The sequence below is a fragment of the Phascolarctos cinereus genome, unplaced genomic scaffold, assembly GCF_003287225.1.
Source record: "Phascolarctos cinereus isolate Bilbo 61053 unplaced genomic scaffold, phaCin_HiC Scaffold_726;HRSCAF=1367, whole genome shotgun sequence".
Lineage (NCBI taxonomy): Eukaryota > Metazoa > Chordata > Mammalia > Diprotodontia > Phascolarctidae > Phascolarctos > Phascolarctos cinereus.
Window position 1 is genome coordinate 71,495,084 of NW_027556098.1, and position 22,534 is coordinate 71,517,617.

At 35.4% G+C, this 22,534-nt stretch overlaps 1 protein-coding gene across 4 annotated transcripts in view; it reads left to right on the plus strand.

The window, feature by feature from the left end:
* TAB3 (TGF-beta activated kinase 1 (MAP3K7) binding protein 3) overlaps positions 1 to 22,534 on the plus strand; it is a 78,873-nt gene that overhangs the window by 47,417 nt on the left and 8,922 nt on the right. For 2 of the 4 annotated variants that reach the window (XM_020973245.2, XM_078146593.1), the window contains 3 exons: positions 3,902 to 3,995; positions 7,578 to 7,661; positions 20,999 to 21,100. In XM_020973245.2, the coding sequence (XP_020828904.1) occupies positions 3,902 to 3,995; positions 7,578 to 7,661; positions 20,999 to 21,100 (280 nt within the window). Of the gene's footprint in view, positions 1 to 3,901; positions 3,996 to 7,577; positions 7,662 to 20,998; positions 21,101 to 22,534 lie in introns of those variants that run through there. The other 2 variants (XR_002321818.2, XM_078146594.1) reach the window with 2 other exon arrangements.

The window sequence follows — 22,534 nt, forward strand, 5'->3', positions numbered from 1 at the left end:
CTGGGCTCCATTGGCCTTTTACACCAAGTCAGACAGATCCTTCCTGAAGTCCTTCTATGTTATCTTGGGCTGGAAAATTGTTTCTGTCTTTTTGTGGATTCTGTCACTCCAGAATTCTTGATTTAACATTGTTTCAGAGGAAAACTGGGGACAGCTCAGGCAATTTCCAGGCTTCTTTCTGTCCTCTTAGATAGCAACTCTTAATCATAAGTGTTAGAAAGCCAAAAGAAAAGCTTTATATTCTTAAATAAAAATATTATATAGTCTTTTTTGCTCCATTTGATTTCTCAGGCACTTCTTATTTTCAGGCTGGTGCGTCTTTTTATTCTACTGCTCCAGTGAATCTGCAGTCTCATCACCATGGGTATTTTGTGCAGCTGACCTCAAACAATACATGCGTGCCCATCCTGTATAACTGCTGCCCTGCCTTCTCATAAGTTCACCTTTGGAGGACTCTGTGCCATACTGGAATCTTTGTTTGAGTTCTCCTGGCATTGTATAAATACCGATGGAGCTAGCCATTGATTGTTCCTTGCTCTCCATGTGACCAGACCATCTTCTTTAAAATCATACATTTTTCTGTCATCCTTCAAACCACCTCTGCATGATTCCTTGTTTGTAATGTGTTGTGGCCTGCTTACACCCATCATGCACCTCTCTATTACCCTTTGTAAGATCTTCAATTTCTATCACAAACTATGGTATTCTATGACTTACATCCATACAGCAGTCCTAGAATAATACAAGTGTTAAAAAGATGGGCCTCTGGTATTGGAAGAAGCTTAGGAACATAAATAACTTGATAATTTCCCAAAGGGTATCCAGCCTGCTTTCCTTTCCATGTTCAGTTTTGGACTCTGATTATTGTCTGTGTGCATTGAATTTCCCAGATATGTATACTAATTAATAAACTATATAGGTTGTCCAATCAACTGCATATGTCGTTCTAGAGAATAGGATTCTTGATCCATTTGTTGTTTTTTATTTTTTCCCAGTATAGATCCTTTTTTTTTTTTTTTTAAGCGAAGCAGTTGAGGTTAAGTGACTTGCCCAGAGTCACACAGCTGGTGAGTGTTGTATGTCTGAGGCTGGATTTGAACTCAGGTACTCCTGACTTCAGGGCCAGTGTTCTATCCACTGTCCCACCTAGCTGCCCCTAGTGTAGATCTTTAACAGTGATTATAGACCTCATTTAGGGGTCTCTGCAGTGTTCTATGGCTCAATGAAATCAGGAAGAAGTCATTCACAAACAAGAGCATCTGGAGAACCTCTCTATAGAGAACTATTATTTAATTTGAACTCGACCCTTGACCTCTTCTATGTCAGTGGTGGCAAGCATATATCTACCCTTTTTGTTCATCACTTCACAATAAGTAGGCCTTTAATAAAGTAATCTCTGTTGTTATATCTTTCAAGAAATATTTTATGATACTGATATATGCGTTGAAGACAACTTGTGGAATTAGAACCAGCTTATAAGGCAGAGTTTTTGGCTACTGAATGAAATCATTGTTTGCAGTCAACAAACGATAAGCATGTTGAGATCTTGTATTCTCTCTATATCTTTGTTCTTTGTATAATTCAAAAGAGGTAGGCTTCTGTGGGAGATTGTTTGAGAAAACCTGTCTTTCCCCTTCTCGTACACCCATAAAGGAACCTTTTTGTGTAGATGATTCTCATTAAAATTTTGATAAGGTGGGCTAATGAACAAATTGGTAGCTATCAGTACTTTCATTATTGCCCTTTTTGGGGGCAATAATTAGGTCAAAGACTTGTTCTACCCCTTTGGTATCTTCTTTTTCATGTATTTTGGGAATTAATTCCTAATGGTCCTCAAAATTGTTTTGCTTTCAACGTATACCTCCTGTATATGTGTGCTAGGTCTAGTTCAGCTACCTTTTTCTCCCCAGCAGCATATCTGGAGCTATAATGTTATAGTCCAAATGAAATGATTTCACCATCTCTGATGATTTTTAAAAAGTTTGTTATAAAAATCTTTATAGATCTTTTCTATTCTTTTTTGTTTTTCCTGGCCTCTATGCAGTTTTGTTTTAAATTACTTTAGAATAACTTTTCTTAGTTGAGTCTCTACCCAGGCTTTCTTAAAAAAAAGTTATTTATGTCTTTGCTTTTTATACCATTCATTTCCAGTTATTACTTCACCTGCCACCAATTAAGTTCTCACTTGTAACAGAAAAAAGAGTAGTTAAGCAAACTTACTCTGCCAGTATATTCTTCATCATTAGTCCCTCAGATCTGTGCCGTAAGAAGGGAGGTTGTTCTTCATCTCTCCAAAACCAAGATTGGTTATTATAGTTACTCAGCATGCAGCTTTATTTTAGCATTCTTTTCATTGACATGATTGTATTCATATATACTGTTCTCTTGCTTCTGATTATTTCATTTTATTTCAGTTTGTACAGGTCTTTCAACATTTCTTTACATTACTAATATCCTTCATTTCACATTGGAACATTCATTATTTTATGTATCAAAATTTATTTGGCCATTCTCCAATTGAAGAGCACCTACTTTGTTTCTAGTTTTCTTATATTTCTTAGTGACGATATGCTTGTTGACAATTTGTCATTCTTTAGAAAACCATTTGTCACCTTTGACTACTTATTTTTGTGGGAAATGATTGTTATTTCCTTGTCTATCCCATCGGATATCTGACTTTTATTAGAAACAAGATGCAAATAACTTTTTTCCCAATTAACTATTTCTCCTCTTAGTCAAAAGGTTTTATTTATTTATTTTTTTACATGTATAATTTTGGTTCTGGTAGTGCTATATCCTCTTTTGCTGCTTTTCTTCTCATTATTTTCTTTGAGACTCTTGGCCAAACTTTCATTAAACATGTTTTTCTTCCATTGCTCTTGCTTTTTTATGGAGTAATATTGCTCATAACCTACCTTCTTTCTGTTTTTAAAGAAGGAAGTAAATTTGTTTAGAATTAAAATTTGTTAGGTAATACTGCTAAAATTGTCATCAGAATTAGGTTATTGAGTTAATCTCTGGCATTACTTTGGAAGTGGACTGTGGGTGAAAACTTTAAAATTCGTGCCTTTTAGATTTTAAGCCCTGATTTTTTTTTTCACTGAATATAACACAATATACTAAAAATCAAAAATCAAATCAAAATCCCTGAAATTTTACTGTTTAGACAAGAGACCAATAATAAGATTTAACTGTAACAAAGATATCCCACTGGAAGGTCTGAAAAATATAGGCAGGGCATAGGAGGGAGAAAAAATCAGAAAGGAGAATAAAGGGCAAAGGTTGTAGATAAAATAGAAAGTAGAGAGACTGTAGCCAAAGAGAAAGAGAAAAGGCTCTAGGATCCTGAAATGTTTTCATGTGCATATTTACTTCATCTAGGTCAACAAGGTAATGAATTTTCTTATAATTGCACCAACCTCTACAAAATTGAAATCATTGGTGTTATCTTTCAGCATTGTAAGCTTTATTTGATGCTTATGTTTTGTTTTAATATCAAATCATTAAAATAAGGCATTTCAAAGCTGTTATATTGAGATACTTTTTGTGTGATGGAAGCAATGAAAGAAAATAAGTTTTATAAATTCTATTTCTGTATAGTATATACATAACTTTAATAAACTGTTTTAGTAAGTTTCATATTAAATTCAGTAACCTTGTAAATTTATACACACATTGGTTCATATATTAACTTTTATTTATGGCCATTTTGTTTATTCCACATTTACTTGACCACCTTTATTTTTTTTTCTTTAATCTCCTTTACAAGCCCTCTTCTATGGACAGAGGCAATACCCTGAATAAGTCCCAATTAGAAATTGTTTAACATAAAGCACAAACTTAAATGTTAGGCTTGATAATTACTTTCCTACAATTGCTATTTTGGGTCCTTTCTTACTAGCCTGAGGAAATGACAAGATTGAGAAGCATGAACAGACAACTCCAGATAAATGTTGACTGTACACTGAAAGAAGTTGACCTCCTTCAATCTAGAGGTATAGACTTAATTGTTTGGTTAAAACATAAGTTATAGTGCGGTATTTTAAGATGCTTAGATAATAAAATGTTGATTAGAGAACTGTAAGGAGAAGAGCTTGTCCAGCATAAAGCTAAATTTTTGGTAAATAAATTTTTAAAGATCATTGACCAAATTATTTTCCTAGAAACTAATTATTGGTGCCTTAATAGTGATTTCATTCTGAAATTCTTACCTTGTGAATTCTGCATTAAAAATAGATTCTTCACTTATCACAGATTTATAGAACTTAGAGTTAGGAGGACCTTTAGAGGTCTTACAGCATAGTTCCTGCAAATATTCATTGACTGTGAAAACCTAAAAAAGTTTCTTATGTTTAGTATGAGTTTCATAGGAATTCAGCTTCTGAATAAGTGTGGTTTTCTTTAAAAAATCATTGCTTAAAATGTAGACACAAGAAGTCAGTATTCATATTTAGTGCTTTATACCATTTTTATATGTTGATACATTTGTGACAGGAAGTTCAAGCTTGTAGTGATACAATTTTTAAAGTTTTATTACAGAGCATAATGTTTAAGTATGCAGTTTAAACATCCCATGCATTCTAGACAAAAAACAGAAATAGCTTTTGAAAAGAATTCAGAATTGTAGTGAGTCAACAATAGAGGTAGAAACAAATTTGGTGGTGGCAATCGAACACCCCGATCAAATATACCTAAAGAAACAATGTGGGAATCATTTAAGACCCATCAAGAGAGTCTTAGACATTCTGTGAATCGTGTATTGCAAGATTTTATGTAGAAAATGGCACCAACTTTTATTTTTTTTTGGGGGGGGGAATGGGAGAGACGGGAGTAAAGATTTTCATGAGCAAAAGAATGAAAGTTTGCTGAAATATCTGGTTAGTCTTTAGTACAGACTTAACAGGAGATCTACAAATGAGAGTACTAGCTTTAATTTAAGTAATTGAAGTAGCACATATAAAATGTTTAAATTACAAAAACTGTAGTTAGCAAATCATGTAATTTTTATCTTAGAATCGCCGTGATGGAAGAGACCTAAGAGGTCATCTAGTCTAATCCATACCGATTATGAATTCCCTCTACAGTGTCCCCACTTAGCAGTTATCCAGCCTCTGCCTTAAGACTTCCAATATTGGGGAATTCATTGCCTCCTTGGACAGTCCATTCTCCTCTTGGATAGCTCTGGTTTTTAACAAAGTTTTCCCTTGTTTGAAGAAGTCTGAAGTCTGCCTCTGCAATTTCCATCCATTCCTTCTAGTTCTACCCTCTCAGTTCAAACAAAACTAGTCTTAATTCTACTTTCATGTGACAGCCCTATGGATATTTGAAGACATTTCTCATGTTCTTTCTAAGTCTTCTTTTATCTAAACTAAATATTACTAATCCCTTGACATGATCTGCATGTGGCATAGTTTTCAGTCCCTTGGTCATCGTAGACATTCTCCTCTGGATGAGCTTCATACTTGTTTGAGTCCTTCTTAAAATGGAACTCGTAGAGTTGGCATAACATTCCAGATATCTCATCAAGGCAGGGTATCACCTCCGTGGTTCCAGGAATTACGCTTCCATTAATGCTGCCTATGATCACATTAGGTTTTTTTGCTACTATGTCACACTTGATACATGTTTCGTATGTGAAAATTTCCAGGTCTTTTTTCACATGTATGGAAATAAACATGCTATTGAGCTGTATCAGAGGCAGTATGGTACAGTAGAAAGCATGCTGGACTTGGAGTCAAGAGAACTGGTTGTGAATTCTGCCTTAAACACTTAAATCTATGTGAGCTTGGGCAAGTCACTCAACCTTTCAGAGCCCATTTCATCATTTGTAAAACGAGATTGATAATATTTGCACTAGCTATCTCATAGGGTAGTTTCAAGGAGAGTACTTTGGAAACCTTAAAGTATATATAAATGTGAGGACTATTTGTCTCCACTTTCCTGTACTTATGTAGTTCAATTTTCAATAGAAACACTTTTATTTCTTATTGAATCTTATCATTGATTTGGTCTAATTTCAACCTGTTTAGATCTTTTTGGTCTCAATTCTGTTATCCAACAACTGGTTATCCTTCCTGACTTAATGTAATCTTCATATCTGGTAATCATGCCATTTATACCTTTATCTAACTTATTGATAAAAAATGCTGACTAGAAGAGTGTTTCAGCTTAGGACAGTTTATTTTATCATTTTAAAATACTTTAATGAGCAGTCCTAAGAAATTACTTTCAGAAGATCTTCTTACAGTGTAATTTGATGCACATAGATATTTGTAATAGAACACAGGTAGAAGCCCATGTAAGGTTTATAAATGCCATCGGAATTTTAATATTCTATCCCTTAGGTACATCCTTTGCACCCACTATAGTGGTACTTCAGTATTAGTACTAAATACTAAACTGAGCTAGTATTTAAATTCCCCATAGATAGGGTCCAAGATTTTTTTATTCTATATAATAAGATTCCAGTGTATAATTTAATGCTATAAAAATAACTGTTCCATTATGGGGGGAAATTAGAATAGATAATCTTTAAGGTCCCTTCCTGATCTTAAGATTCAGTGGTTTGCTGAAAAGCCATACTAGTTAACAACAACAAAATCCTAGAATAAGTGCTTTGTTGGAAGAAAGGATTCAGTATATGAACAAAAGAGTATTATACTCTATAAAAATCTATTTAAGAAAGTAGCAAAAGTGGCATGTGTTGTTAGATCTGTGTGCTCATGTGGATGAGAGGTGCTAGATTTGTTTAAATAGAGTAGAACATAGGAATAATTCACATACTAGATCAGAAAAACCTGTCATGGAATAGTTACAGTGGGCAGTTATAGCTATATACTGTAGATAAAAGAAAATTAGTAAATAGAGTAATTTTTAACAGGTGTAGAAATTCTTAGAGATACTGGTATCAAGATTTTTCCCCCTAGGTATTGACCCATTATATTTATTCAGCAATTGTTTCTGTGTTCCATCTGTCTATTGGTTGAATTCATGATAGACTCTATGTAGCATATTTAAGATCATCAAGCTTATTCTATTTCAAATTCATGTGAGTACTTAAAGATCATTACATGTAAAAATGGTATATAACTTGTTAGAAATTATATACGTAGGCATCTATCTTCTTTCTGACTATTTCATTTTGCTTTACTCTCCTAAGGATTCAGTAAGAAAGGCAGCTGTCCTACTATATGGGCCAGTTGCCATTTCTCTGTTTTTTTTTTTGTTGCCTAATAAGTTTGTTTATGCCTACCTAAGAAAATTAGTGTAAAAATTTTAGAACTTTATTTTAGAGAATTTAATGAAAGAATACTGGAATGAATTTAAAGTGAAGGCTTTCTTTTATTGTGTATTTTCCTCGCATGAGGACATGACATTAAAGTTGTAAAGAAAAAGAACAGAAGTTGAGTTCAGTAGTCTGTGTTGAGGAAATCCCTTTCTTAATTTCTATCATCTCTTTTCATTTATTCCAATTTCAGGAAAATAAGCCTAATTTCCTACTTTATTTTTTTCTTGGTAGGCAATGTTACAGGTATAGGAAAATAAACCTGAATTACTGCTTTATTTTTTCTTGATAGGCAATTTTGATCCAAAAGCCATGAATAATTTTTATGATAATATAGAACCTGGTCCAGTTGTGCCACCGAAGCCATCAAAAAAAGGTGAGTTATCAGATGTCAATGATACCATCAAAGTACCTTGGGAATATACATATCTTGACTCAATTCAGCAGATATTTATTGTGCTCTTACTATGTGTAAATCTTTGCTGGTCATTAAGGATAAAGAGGATAAAATCAATCATCGAACATTTATTCAAACAAAACAGTCCTGTCCTTAAGGAGCATACAAATATCTAAATATGGGATAACTTGAAGAGGTCAACAGTACTAACAGCTGGTAGGGATCAGAGATAACTTTTAGGAGGGAGTGGCACATGGCACTTAAGCTGGTAAGAATTATGAGAGGTTGAGATGAGGGGAATGTATTTGGGAAAGCCTAAGTCAATGTGCAGAGTTGAGTGATGAAATGTTGCTTTTTGGAAACAGTCAAGTTTGCCTGCAATGTAGAACTGATAAAGGAGAGTAATATGAACTAAAATTGGAATGGCATATTGGAGTCAGTTTGTAAAGAGGCAGGCTGATGAATTGATATTTCAGAAGTCATAGGGAGCTGATGAAATTTTGGAGCAGGGCAATAACATGTTCGTATATGATCCTTACGTAGCTTAGGCCTTGGTGTCAATGGGAAGGATAGATTGGAAAAGGGAAAAACTGAAAACAGGAAGACTTTTACAGACAAGCAGTGAGGGTATGAACTGCAATGGTGGCTATGTGAATTGAAGGAAAGGAGACAAGTGAAAGACACTAGGTTAAATTTATTTTTAAAAATTGTCAACTGATATGAGGGGTAAAGGGAGATAAAGGAAAGAGATGTGATAAGGGTTATTCTGAGGTAATTGAAAACCTAGGATAGGTTTTGGACAATTTGAATTCAGGGTACTGATGTAATATTCTGGAGGATATGGTCAGTAGTTAAATTGATAAATAAGAGCTTTATTGATTAAAGATTATAATTTTTTATAGGCTACTTAGAAAAACAGACATGCTGATATTGCTCTGGAATTTTTATTTTAAGAAAGTTGCTCAGATTAGTAATGCATTATTACTATTTATCTTCCTGAGTTCAAATCTGGACTCAGATATTCACTAGCTGTGTGACCTTGGGCAAGTCACTTAACCCTGTTTGTCTCAGTTTCCCCATCTGTAAAATGAGCTGAAGAAGGAAATGGCAAGCCACTCCAGTATCTCTGCCAAGAAAACCCCAAATGAAGTCACGAAGAGTTGGACCTGGCTGAAAAATGACTCAGCAACAACTATTATTTTCAGAGATAAATTGTTTAATGGCATAGTTTGTAGAAAGAGTTCTATATTATTCACTTTACATTTAAAATATTCTGAATAAAATGAATTTTTACAGATTCAGAATTTTCAAAGATATGCTTGCAGAGTTTTTATAGGAATAGAAAATTAGATTTTTGAAAACAGATTAGAGTAGCTGCGATGTTTTAACTTGGAGAAAAGAAGACTATGAGGTCATTTTAAGAGACTATACTTGAAAAAGAATTGCAGGGGTTTTTTTCCCCAAATAAAATTAACTTCAATATGATGGATAAAGGCAAAAAAGAATCATTATAATTTATGATGTTTAGTATGCACTAGAAAAAATTCTTCCATAGGACGCTATAGAGGAACATTTTTTCTCCCTGTTTGGAAGATTTAAAAAATGTAAATTAAATTAAAATTTTTGACATGATTTACGTATAATCTTGCCGCTGGCAGGAGGATGAAATGGATGACTTCTTAGATTCCCTTTCATATGTGGGTGATCTTAATTTTTTCAAGATAGGAAATTTAAAGAAACTTTAAATATTCTTATGAAAGTTAATTTCTGATTTATAAATTATTTAAAATAATTTGTTAGTAACCATTGTTGTATTAGCAGCTAACACACTGAATATTTATAAACAACTATTATATTTTTCTCCATTAAGTTTTCAGTCAATACTAACATCTTACAAAAATATAATTCTTGGAAATGTCTGGCATGTCATTTAAATTCTTTCACTTTAAACCAATATTGAATTTAATATTTAGTAAGAACATTGTTCTGGGGATTATGCATGTCTGTGAGTTATACAATACCAGTCTGAAGTTGAAAATCATGGAAAGGTTAATGGAAGGCACATGGTGGACAAGAATAAACTACAATACGTTATGAACAATAAGTTTTGTTTGTGAAACAACATCAAGGGTGTCATCAAAGAAATGTACAATCAAGAAAGAAAAAATGGTATAGTGAGAGAGAAATCAGTCAACAAGCATTTATTAAGTACATGTTATGTGCTTGGTACTGTGCTGGAGATACAAATACAAGAAGTGAAATAATCTCTATTCAAATGGAGCTTCCATAACTGATATCTTGTATGCTACTTTGGGATCCACAGCATATCAGTAGAACTTGAGGAAGGCTTCCAGCAAGTTAGGGTGACTTTCTGTGAACAGCTTATGGGAAGACATGGGTAAGAGTCACAGAAGAAGGGCAGGTAAGGTTGTGTTGCAGATAGCATCTTTGGTAGGAATACCACATTGTTGGAATCATAGATGTTTTGGAGTATTAATGTGTATCACTTTTGAGCAATTCAAGGTATATTAGTCATGTTACATGTAACGATAGAATTGGTATTTTAATACTTCATGAATCCTTTGAAGTATTGATTTCTGTTATGGGTATTTTGGGGTATTAACAGTAATACATAGTAACTAATGATAATAAAAGCAGCTAGTATTTATATGGTTCTTTTGGGTTTACAAAGAATTTTACAAAGTGCTTTACAGATATCAATAAAGATTGGGATATATTGTGGATAGTCTTCATCAATTGCTGTAGTCACCACAGCTGAGTACCTAATGGCTAGAATTCTGATGATAAGAATCTATTCTGCTGGGGGAACAACCAGTAACAGTTCAATACTCTGCTTGCTCACTTGGTAGGACTTGCCAGAGTTCATAAGCCATATGCATAGTGTTTGAGAACCCAGGGTGGGCTACCTCCAAATCACAATGAAACATCAGCGTGGGACCTTAGTGAAGGAGTATTTTAAGAAAATGATCAATTAAGAGACATAAATCTTACACAACTTTCTTTAATAGAAAGTATTCAGTTTTGTGTTTAAAATGGGCATAAAGTGTTTAAAGTATGACAGCTGATCACCTCCCAAATTTTCACACTATCAGAGCATGCCAGAAAACTGTTTACATAAATATGCTGTTTACAGCATAGCTTCTTTCTCTCTCTCTCTCTTTCTCTCTCTCTCTCTTTCTCTCTCTTTGTCTCTCTCACTCTCTCTCTCTTTGTCTCTCTCTCTCTTTCTCTTTGTCTCTGTCTCTCTCTGTCTCTCTCTGTCTCTCTCTCTCTCTCTCTCTCTCTCTCTCTCTCTCTCTCTCTCTCTCTCTCTCTCTCTCTCTGTCTCTGTCTCTCTGTTTCTTTCTTTCTGTCTGTCTGTCTTTCATTCTTGGCAGTGGGGTTAAGTGACTTGCCCAAAGTCACACAGCTAGTAAGTGTTAAGTGTCTCAGGTTAGATTTGAAGTCAGGTCCTCCTGACTCCAGGGCCAGTGCTCTATTCACTGCGCCACCTAGCTGCCCTCAACAGCATAGCATCTTTAAAAATACTTGTTGGTTAACGTTGACCATGGATGGACTATGTGCTTCATCTATAATTAAAATAGTTTCCTAATTTCTAAAAATAATAAAAAGAAGAAGAATCTTGGTGGTTATATTCTAGTCACCGGATCTGGCAGAAGGTAGTGTATAGTTTTAAGTCACAATTCAGGGAGCATTTTATAAGATACTTAATGTTTGAATTTACCTATGTATCTAGCGTATGACCTGGAAAGAATGTCAGGTGAATTTGGGTTTATTGGTATTCTGTGGGGAAATCTGTTAAGGGCCATATTTGTAAAAATGCATCGAGGCCATGGTGTAATAAGAATAATGGTTTAGAATAACATGCAGGCATATAAATTGACCTTTCCATAATATCAACTCTTGATTATTTAGAGGTAGGTTATCCAATTTGGATATTATCTAGCCTTGTTTTATTCCTTTTTCCTATTTTGGTCATTTTACTACCCATTAGCATCTTAATAGCTACAATTATAGCTAACATTTATGTAGTGCCTACAATGTGCCAGGCACAAATGCTGAGTGCATATAAATATTGTCTCATTTGAGTCTCACAACAGCCCTGAAGTTTGGTGCTATTATTATCATCTCAGTTTTACAGATGAAGAAGCTGAGGCCAACAGAGGTTAATTAAGTTACACAAGATCACACAGCTAGTGTCTGAGGCCAGATTAGAACTGAGGTCTTCCTGACTCTGTCCACTGTTCCACTAGCTGCCTCTGATCTTATGTATTGGGGTAGAAAAAGGAAAAAAGACAAAGCTGAAAATATTCAGTTTATTACTTGTGAGGAGCTCTAGTAAAAGCGTTGAAAGAGAAAATGGGGAGAAGTTTTTTTCCTCTCTATTCAGAGTTGTTTTCAAAATTCTTATTGCCTTGAATTAGCTTTGAACAATTAACTTTAAACAGTTTCAGAATTATTCTCCTGCATTGAATTTGTAACAGCAAATTTTCTACATGTACCCTCCCACCTTCTATCAAATCAGCTGCTGTTGGAAGGGGTTTATTGCTGTACTTCCCTATATTGTCACTCACTATCCCTTAGGAACAGAGTGTCTCTCTAGAGTCATCAGTCTCCTGTAAGCATCTCTCAGCCATTAGAATATGAGTACTATGAGAGGCTGTTGTTGTTTTTGTATGTGTATCCCTGATGTTTAGCACAGTGCTTGGCTGGTATATAATAAGCACTTAGTAAATGATTTTTTTACTCATTTTCAGTGTAGAGATCCTTCAGAACTTGGTAGGGATTGAATTCAGGAGATGCATTGGAAGAAAAAACAATGCATCATGACGGATTATATTTAGGTAGTAAAAGACGTAATTCAGATAGTGCTCCAAGGTTTCTAGGCTGAGAACTGTGTTTAAGGGTGCCTTTAACAATAGTAGCAAGGTTGAAAGGGGAGAACCTTTTAATAAGGAAATATTTGATAAGTTTGGATATGTAGAGTTTGAGGAGACAGTATCATGCCCGGGTAAAGGTATTTATAAGCATTTAGGAATAAATGGTTGAAGCCCAGATGTGGATAAGAGGCTTTGGAACCCTCCATGTGAGGATGGTTTAAGCTGGTAGGTTGACAGGCCCTCCAAAGGAGACAGTGTTGGGATGAAAGTCAGAACGACCACATTTTGGAGGGGAAAAAGTACCTAAAAAGGAAGAATTAGAAAAGAATTAAAGAATGAGGAGAGTAAAGATCCACTAGAATAAAGAGAAGTGAAACTTAAGCAGAGGGGAGTGTTATCACCAATATACCACAGAGGCCCCAGTGTAAAATAAGGACTGAAAAATCTTTAGATTTGGTGAAAAGAAAATTCATTGGTAGCCTTCAAGAGAACCATTTTAAACAGGGTAGTGGGAGGAGAAGTTAGATGGGGGATGGAGAGAAATGGGGGACCCAGATAAAGAAGAGAGGAGGAAATAAAGCCATGTTTCAGACCACATGACCTGGATCAAAGGAGGTAACATATCCAGTGCTTTGTAAAGCTTAAAATATGACATAGTAGTTGTTGTTTTTATCCTTTCCTTTCTCGGTAAAACAGTCTAGGAAGCTCAGGACATAGGACAGTGGACAAGGACTACTCCTCCAACTTGTTTCACTACTATAGTGATTTTTTCCTGTTAGGCCTTCTGTAAGCAGCAGTTGCCATTGTACCTTCTGGTGGTGCTGCATATGATGCAAGAATATAATAAACTCAGTATAATTGTAGGTATAATAAATTCATTATAATTGTGGATTATGGTTATATCGTGTCATTCAGTATTTGGAATCTACTATTTGCATCATAGTCTTGCCTTAACTCTTGAGTATGGTCCTTTAAAGGCTTAAAATAAATTAATCATGTGCATGTTCTCTCTGATGAGGGATCCTTTTAATATCAATTGAAATAAGTAGTGAGAGTTCACAGTCAAGATCTCTGTCACTGGAAGAGTTCAGCAATAGCTGAAGGACTCTCTATCAGAGATGTTCTGTGGAGATTTATACATCCAGTAGAAGTTGGCTAGATCATCTCTCTGGTCCCTTCTATCACTAGTAATCTCTCTCATCTTCTTCATATATGTGATGTATGCCCAAGTCTCATCATCATTAAAAACAGTCTTTATTGTACCTTACCATCCCTTTTAAGCTGTCTCATGTGTATGTATGCATGCGTGTATGTATATACACATACCTATATACACACACACACATATACATCTGGTTTTTTTCTCATCCAAATTTCTGTAAAAAGCCATATACATTCGTTGCCTGTACTTCCTACCTTATAGCCTCATCATTCAACAAAAGCTGCTATTTTCTTTTTCTTTTTTGTTTGTTTGTTTGTTTGCTTTTAGGCAATTGGGGTTAAGTGACTTGCCCAGGGTCACACAGCTAGTAAGTGTCAAGTGTTTGGTCTGAGGCCAGATTAAAAGCTGCTATTTTCAAAGTTAGCAGTGCACTCAGTTGCCAGATCTAATGGTCTTTTTGTAATCTTTATATCCTTTTTGACCTCTGTTACATTTGACAGTACCATGTCTTTCTGTATGCTATCTATTCCAGATTTTCATTATACTAACTACCTGTCTAACCTTTTCAGTTCCCCTTTTGGGCTTATTTATCCATATCTCTCCCCCTATTTTCAGCTCTCTTTCTTCGTGCTCTCTTCCTTGTGATGGCATTAGCTCCCATGTGTTTAATTATTGTCTCTATGCTAATGATACACAGATTTAGGGTAATCCAGATTTTTTTCCTTAAGTGCCAACTTTGTATCACCAATTTCACATTGGACATTTCAGATTAGATGACCTAGAGACACTCAGACTCAACATGGCCAAAATTTTCCTTTTTCCTAAAATCAGTCCCTCTGATGAACTTTACTATTTCTGCCGAAGACATCACCCTCCTTTTAGTTTTTTAGGTTTATAACCTTGGCATTATCTTATACATTCTCTCTCACCCCACACATCCAGTCAGTTACCAAATACCTCCATAACATGTCATATCCAACCACTTCTCTTTATTCACAGTAACAACCATTTTAATTTAAGTCCTTATCTATTTTCACTTGGATTATTACAGTGGCTTCCTATGTGCTCTCTTACTCAAGTCTCTCCCTACTCCAATGCATCTTCCACATAGCTACCAATGTGATTTTCCTTAAGCACAGATCTGATTGTGTCCCTCCCCTTATTGAATAAATTCCAGTGCTGCTTCATTGCCTTTAGGATCAAAAATTAACCCCTCTAGTTGGCTTTTAAAGCCCTTCGCAACCTGGCCTTACCATGGCATAGTAGGTAGTGTGTTGGATTTGGAGTCAGAAAGACGTGGGTTCAAAATCCCATACTTGTTAGCAAGTCACTTAAACTTTTGTAGCCTCAATTTTTTTTTTATCTGCAAAGTGAAGGGGTTGCCTTTAGTGATCTCTAAGGTCTCTTTCCAGCTTGAAACTATATGTTATTTCCTTCACACTCTCTACCTACGCTGACCTTCCTGGTGTTCTTTATGTGCAACATTCCGTCTCCCATCTCCGCACTATCAGCCCCTACTTATAATGCACTCCCACCTCACCTTCTTTGCCACCCTCCATAAGCCCTTGCCCGATCCCTTCAGCTGCTAGCGTCTTTCACCCGTCACCCTAAAACTTGCATTTATGAATCTGTAGATATGTGTATCATAATTTATATATACACAGAGATAGGTTATTACTTGTAAGCAACTTGAGGGAAAGAACTGTTTATTTTTGGTTTTTTACCCCCAGCCCTTACTGCAGTACCTAAAACATCTTAGGTACTTCATAAATGCCCAGTCACTGATGAGTTGAAGTTCTTGGTGCAGTATAATCTCTCAGTTTAATATATACATATATTAACAATACATAAGTAGTCAACAAGCCTTTATTAAATACTTCTTATGTACAAGGTACTAAGTACTGGGGGGAAAAAAACCAATCCCTTTTCTCAAGGAGCTCATAGTCTAATTGATAATAGATCCTGTCTAAACAATCTTTATTAAAATCAGCTTTGGTTATAAAAGGAGTAATGTGTGGTGGTGTTTTTTTTTTCTCATCCACTATGTATAGGTATTGTCCTGCCTTTCCTATAATCCTTTAGAAGGGATCGTCAGTTGAACATCATCTTTTTAACTCCAAGAATATCATTTAGCAATAGTAACGTTAGTGTTTAAAGGACAGCATTATATTTACCTCAGAATAATCTTAGTGCTTTGACATCCTCAAGTGACCCTTTGGAATTCTTTAACATAACATAGTTTGAGGGTTTTACTTTTCCATTGTTGCATAAATAGTGCCAAAAGTATTTTATATTGACTTTGTCCTTTAAAGCTTGTTTGCTATATAACCAGAGCTTCAGACTTCTAATTTACCCTGAGCAAGTACAATTTGGAGAAAAGAAATTCTAGTTTGAATCAGCATCTTCGTTTTAAAACAAGAAGAAACAAATAAAATTCTTACCACGCTAATAAATTGGTCAAGTAGCATTAAGTAGTTGGAGTTATTTGCTATAAAATTCCTGTGTTTTTAAGTGCTATTTAAAATATGCTAGCTTAAAATCTTCATATTACCCTTGCCCAGAAACTTTCCTCTAAATTCCCATTGCACTACTCATAGACTATCATCACTAGTAAAAAAACAAAAACAGTTGTGTATAAATAGCTTTACAAATCCAAACTCAGCTTGAAAAAAAAACCCAGCTAGAACTCATTAACGCCTCTGCATCAGGTTCTTTCGACATGTTTGGAAATTGTCCCCCATGCAAGATCCACTGATCTTGCATAGCAGAGCTGTCAGCACACTGGACTTTGATAGTGCGTGGCATTATCTTACTAATTCATTGGTATGATTAGTAGTGACTTAGAATCGTCCAGGTAAGAAACAAGTGTTTATGGTTTTTAGTGAACAGTTACCTGAGACTGGATTCTTATTGTTGGTGGCTTCTCTGGGTTGTTTTTATTGAATTCAGCAAATATTTATTTAGTGCCTCATATGTGCAAGGCATTGTATTAGGTGCTGGGGATACAAAGACAGAAATGGAATAATCCCTGCCAGCAAGGACCTGGTATCCTACTGGATCAGTCAACTTAATTTTGGAATATTCCTTCAGTTTCTTATTTTGAATCTTCTTTTCCCCCTGAGACTTTATATTCATTCGACATATATTGAGTACCTACTCTAGGAACAAAGCACTCTGCTAGGTTCATTGAGAGATTACAAAGGCTTGGTCCCAGAGTTCAAGGCACAGTAAAGGGAAAATAAGACATATACATAAATAATTATAAGTCAAGGTACAGTATGATGAACACTCTTCATAGGAAACAAAGGAACAGAGTGCTATATAAGAATTCGGAAAAGAGCGAGCAATCATGTATGAAAGATTCATGGAGAAAGTGACATTTGACCAAGGCCTTGAAGATTGAATAGAATTCAGAACTGGAGTCAGTAGACGCTAGGAGGTGAGCAAATACAAGGCATGTTTGGCAAACAGTGAATTTTCTGTTTTGGCCAGAGGGCAGCACATATGAAGGGGAATTGTGGGAGATGAGGTTGAAGATAGGTAATTTAGATCTATGAATACTGTGAGCTCCTCCTTTCCTTTACTCTGCATCTCCAATTCCTTTGTCATCTCCCATTGTCCCCTCCTTTAATCCAGTTCTTTTGAAGAGATACTCCTTTACAATAGTTTTTTTTTCTTTTTATCCCCACTGTGAATGGAGAGAGCAAAGGAGGTCAGATTGGGATAAGGTTCCTCCCCTCCTCAAATAAGGAGAGAACAGAAGGAAGGCCAGAAAGAATCACAGATAAGCAGGACAGCTTTGAAAGTTACATATTGAATTTATTATATGCTTTAAAAGAGAGGCAAACTTAATATATTAGAAATTCACAATTTCATATACATTATTGTCTTATTATTCAGTGTATATAAAATGCTTATTTTATTTGATGATGTTGAGAATAAAAAATAAATAGGGAAAACATGAAGTGACCTTTTTCCTGTCCAAGGCCAAACCCTCTACTTGTGATTTTGACCTTATCACTGCTCATCTTTTCTGGCAGATTGTCCCATTTCTAATTTTTAATCTTTTCCCATTTATTGGTTCCTTCCCTGGTCCCTACAAACATACCCAAGTCTCCATCCTTAAAAAACCACTTTCCTGAACTGCCTCCACAAGCTTTTATCCTATATCTCTCCTCTATTTCACAGCTATCTGAAAAATTCCTAGAAAAAGCTGTCTATAACTCATTGTCTTTACTTCCTCTCCTCTTAATCCTCAACTGCCCTAGGAATCTGGGTTCTGATTTCTTTTCTCAGCTGAGACTACTCTCTCCAATGTTATCAGTCATCTTTTAATAGCCACATCTAATGACCTTTGCTCAGTCCTTATCCTTGACTTTTGAAGCATTTGATACTCCTGAGAATCTTTTAGATATACTCTTCCCTCTTTAGGTTTTTATGGTTCTTCTCTTGGTTTTCTTCCTCCCTATCTGTCCTACCTTCTCATTGTTCTTTTCATTGTCTCTTGTTCACCAGCCATGGTTATCTGTCATAGGCCCTCTTCTCCAAAACTGTCATGGGTCCTCTACTCTTTTCCTGCTATATTCTCTCACTTAATGATCTTTTTCACTGTGATGGGTTCAGTTGTTATGTCTATGCAGATAACTCCCAGATGTATTTATCCATCCTTTGTCTACTCAGCTCCTGTTGCCTCTAAGATCATATGTAAATGTGGTTTGCATTTAAACTGCTTAACAACTTGGCCCCTTCCTGTGTCTTTTCTAGTTTTGCTCTCTTTTATGTACTCTATAGTTCAGTGTTAAATATTTTAATCTTTTTTCCAATTACATGTAAAAGTTTTTAACATTCATTTTTTAAAATTTCAAGTTTGAAATTCTCTTCCTTGCTTTCTTTATACCCCCCCCATTGAGAAGGCAAGCAATTTTGCATAAGTTACACATGTACAGTCATGCAAAACCATTTCCATAGTCATGTTGTGAAAGAAAACATACACAAAAAACACACAGAAGAAAAATAAAATTTTTAAAAATGTGCTTTGATTAGCTTTCGGATTATGTGGAGGTAGATAACATTTTTCAGCATGAGTCTTTTGGGATTGTCTTAGATCACTGTATTGCTGAGAATAGGCAAGTTATTCACAGTTGATCATTGTACATTATTGCTGTTACTGTGTACAGTGTTCTCCTGGTTCTGTTCACTTCACTTTGCAGCAATTCATGTTAGTCTTTCCAGGTTTTTGTGAAAACATTATTCCTTATAGCACAGTAGTATTCTATCACAATCTGATGCCCCAACTTGTTCAAGCCATTCTCCGATTGATGGACATCCCCTCAGTTTCCAATTCTTTGCCATTACAAAAAGAACTGCTATAAATATTTTCTTTTGCTTTTCTTTTTTTAAACCTCTTTCGGAAACAGACATAGTATTGGTATTGCTGGGTCAAAGGACATACATGGTTTTATAGCCCTCTGAGCCTAGTTCTAAATTGCTCTCCAGAATGGTTGTATCGTTTCACACTCCACCAATACTGCATTAGTGTCTCAGATTTACCACATCCTTTCCAACATTTGTCATTTTTCTTTTCTGTAGTGTTAGCCAATTTGATAGGTGTCAGATGGTACCCAGAGTTGTTTTAATTTGTATTTCTCTAACCAGTAGTGATTTGGACTATTTTTATTTGACTGTAGATAGCTTTAATTTCTTTATCTGAAAACAGCTTATTCATATCCTTTGACCATTTATCAATTGGGGAATGACTTGTATTCTTATAAATTGGACTCAGTTCTCTATATATTTAAGAAATTATTAGAGAAACTTGCTGTAAAATTCCTTCCCCCCCCCTGTTTTTTGCTTTCCTTCTAATCTTGGCTTCATTGGTTTTGTTTGTGCAAAAACCTTTTAATTTAATGTAATTAAAATTATACATTTTATATCCAGAATGCTCTCTGCCTCTTGCTTGGTCACAAATTCTTCCCTTATCCGTAGATCTGACAGATAAAGTGTTCCATGCTCCCCTGATTTGCATATGGTATCATAAAAGATGATATGTCATCTTTTATGTTTAAATCATGTATCTGTTTTACCGTTATCTTGGTATAAAATACAAGATGTTAGTCTATACCTAGTTTCTGCCAAGCTGCTTTGCAGTTTTCCCAGCAGTTTTTGTCAAATAGTGAGTTCTTGTCCCAAAAGCTTGGATCTTTGGGATTATCAAACACTAGATAACTGTAATTGTTTACTACTGTGTTGTTGTTGTTCAGTCATTTCCTTAGTTTCTGACTCTTCTTGACCACATTTGGAGTTTTCTTGGCAGAGATACTGGAGTGATTAGCCATTTCCTTCTCCGGCTCATTTATAGACGAGGAAACTGAGGCAAATAGGGTTAAGTGATTTGCCCAGGGTCACATAGCTAAGGAAATGACTAAGGCCAGATTTGAAGTCAGGAAGATGAATCTTTCTGACGCCGGGCCTGGCACAGTATCCATTGAGCCACCTAATTGCTCACTGTGTGTTGTGTTCCTGATCTGTTCCACTGATCCACCACTCTATTTTTTAGGCCATACCAGATTGTTTTGATGATAATTGTTTTATGGTATAGTTTGAGATCTGCTGAAGCTAAGCCAGCTTCCTTCACATTGTTTTCATTGATTCCCTTGATATTTTTGATGTTTTGTTTTTCCAGATGAATTTTCTTATTTTTCTAGCTATATAAAATAATTTTTTGGTAGTTTGATTGGCATGATACTGTACAAATAAATTAATTTAGGTAGATAAGTCTTAATATTATACTTGCTGATCTTCACAATATGAGTCTCCATCTCCTGTCTCTGCCTCACTGCTGGTAGTCCAACATGCCTGGAGTGCTCTTTTTCCTAACATCTACCTTGTAGAATCCTTGGCTTCCTTTAAGACTCTCTGAAGTACTATTTCCTGAATTGTAAAAGGTCTTTTCTGGTCCTCACAGTTGCTAATGCCTCTGTAAGATACCTTCCATCTTATCTGTATTTATCATTTCTTTATGTATTGTCTCCCCCATTAGAATGTAGTCTCCTTGAGGTTAGGGACTTTTGCTTTGTCTTTGTATCTCTAACATTTAACTCAGTACTTGTTGTTGCATAATAAGCACTTAGTAAATACTTGTTGATTGATTAAATAAGTAAAAAAATTAGAGAGTAACTTAGTATTAAGTAATTGTTATAGAATTTAATCCTCTAGGTAATGCTCTGTTCTGGGTTCTAATTTGTTTTGTGCAGAGACTTTAGATCCCTGTACAACAGAAAGAAAAGCCAGAAGAATCAGTGTGACTTCCAAAGTACAGATGGACCCCCTTGATTCCCAGGCCACTACTGCTGATGGTGAGTATCTTTGTACAAATTATCACAATATAAAATTTCATGAAAATTATATCCCTAAGTTGAACTTTTTAAAATTTAGCCACTTAAAAGTATAATCTGCTTTGAAATGCTATAGCTTTATGAAAGTAGAACTACTCTAGTTTTCCTTTAAATAGATACAGATACCTTTATATATGGATGTTTTTTGTTTTCACTTTGGTTTGTGTTGAAGCATTCGTACTTTTTGCTTGTGCTTCTCCAGTGCCATAACATGTCTGGCAGTTAACCTGGATTTCTCAAAGTTGCCCCAGTGGAATGTTAGCTGTGGCAGATTTTATGTCAAGGTGAAAGACTCAAAAGACTGTAAGAAAAATCATTCCATAGGATATTTGGTCATCTCTTCTTACATTGCTCATGAGGAAAATTAGCAAAAAGACTACTTGGAAGTAATTACAGCTAATTTGTTGCAGAGGATGAGAGATAGAGAAACTCTAGGACAAGTTCATCAAAATCCTCCAGAGCATGAGGGCACATACATTGTTATTTGTTATGATAGTATGGAAAGGTTTGGTTTAAAAAATTGTTGGATAAGATGGCTCAGGGTTAAGAAACAAATGAAGCCAAAGGATGGCAGGCTGCTTGGAAACTTCAGAAAGAAAGGTGGAAGGTACTGCACCTAGCAAGTGCCAAACAGTGTCATTAAAAATGAAATTGGTGCATTCTGTTAGATAATAAATGACTGAATTATTTTTGAATCAAGTGTCCATAGGCTTTTGGACAGTTGGCTAGGTAGAAACAGCAAAGGTCAAAGTCAAGAGCAAATCTAAGAAAGAGAAAGAGAGAAGAATCTTCGGAAGATTGAGGTAAATTAGAGATTTTCCTAGGGGCATTTCTCTGTTAATAATGCCAAAATAATAAAAATTAAAAGTCCCCAAAATGCAGATTACTCAGCAAAGACAAGAAGAGGGTAAGTGGAAGATTCTGAAAAAAGGTAATTATGACTGAAAAAATAACAGCACCAACTCAGTTGTCATTACATTAGGTGCTCATACCACTTCCCACCTCTTTCCACACCAGAGCAGTCCTGTAACTCTTAAAGCCACTTTAATTTTAGGCATTCAGTATTTTTTAGAGTTCATTTCTTAGCAGAGTCCGAGTGTAGCCCGGCATAAAATGAGTTGAGGCCCAAGAATCAAATCACTCCTTAGGTTTAAGAAAGAAATGTGATAGCTGTAGAACCATAGGGAACCTTGGGGACAAGAGTGAAGGGGGGAAGAGACCAGGAGTACAGTAGTAATTAAAGTTAACTAATACAGCAGAAGAGGGAGTAGGAAGCCACAAGGAGTGAGGAAAATAGGAGAGAGCCAAGTTCTCAGGTTACCTCTCGGCACCATTCTAAGGGATACTCTTGAGACCCTCTCACAACTTGCCTCCAGTTGCTAAACTAGGGACTGA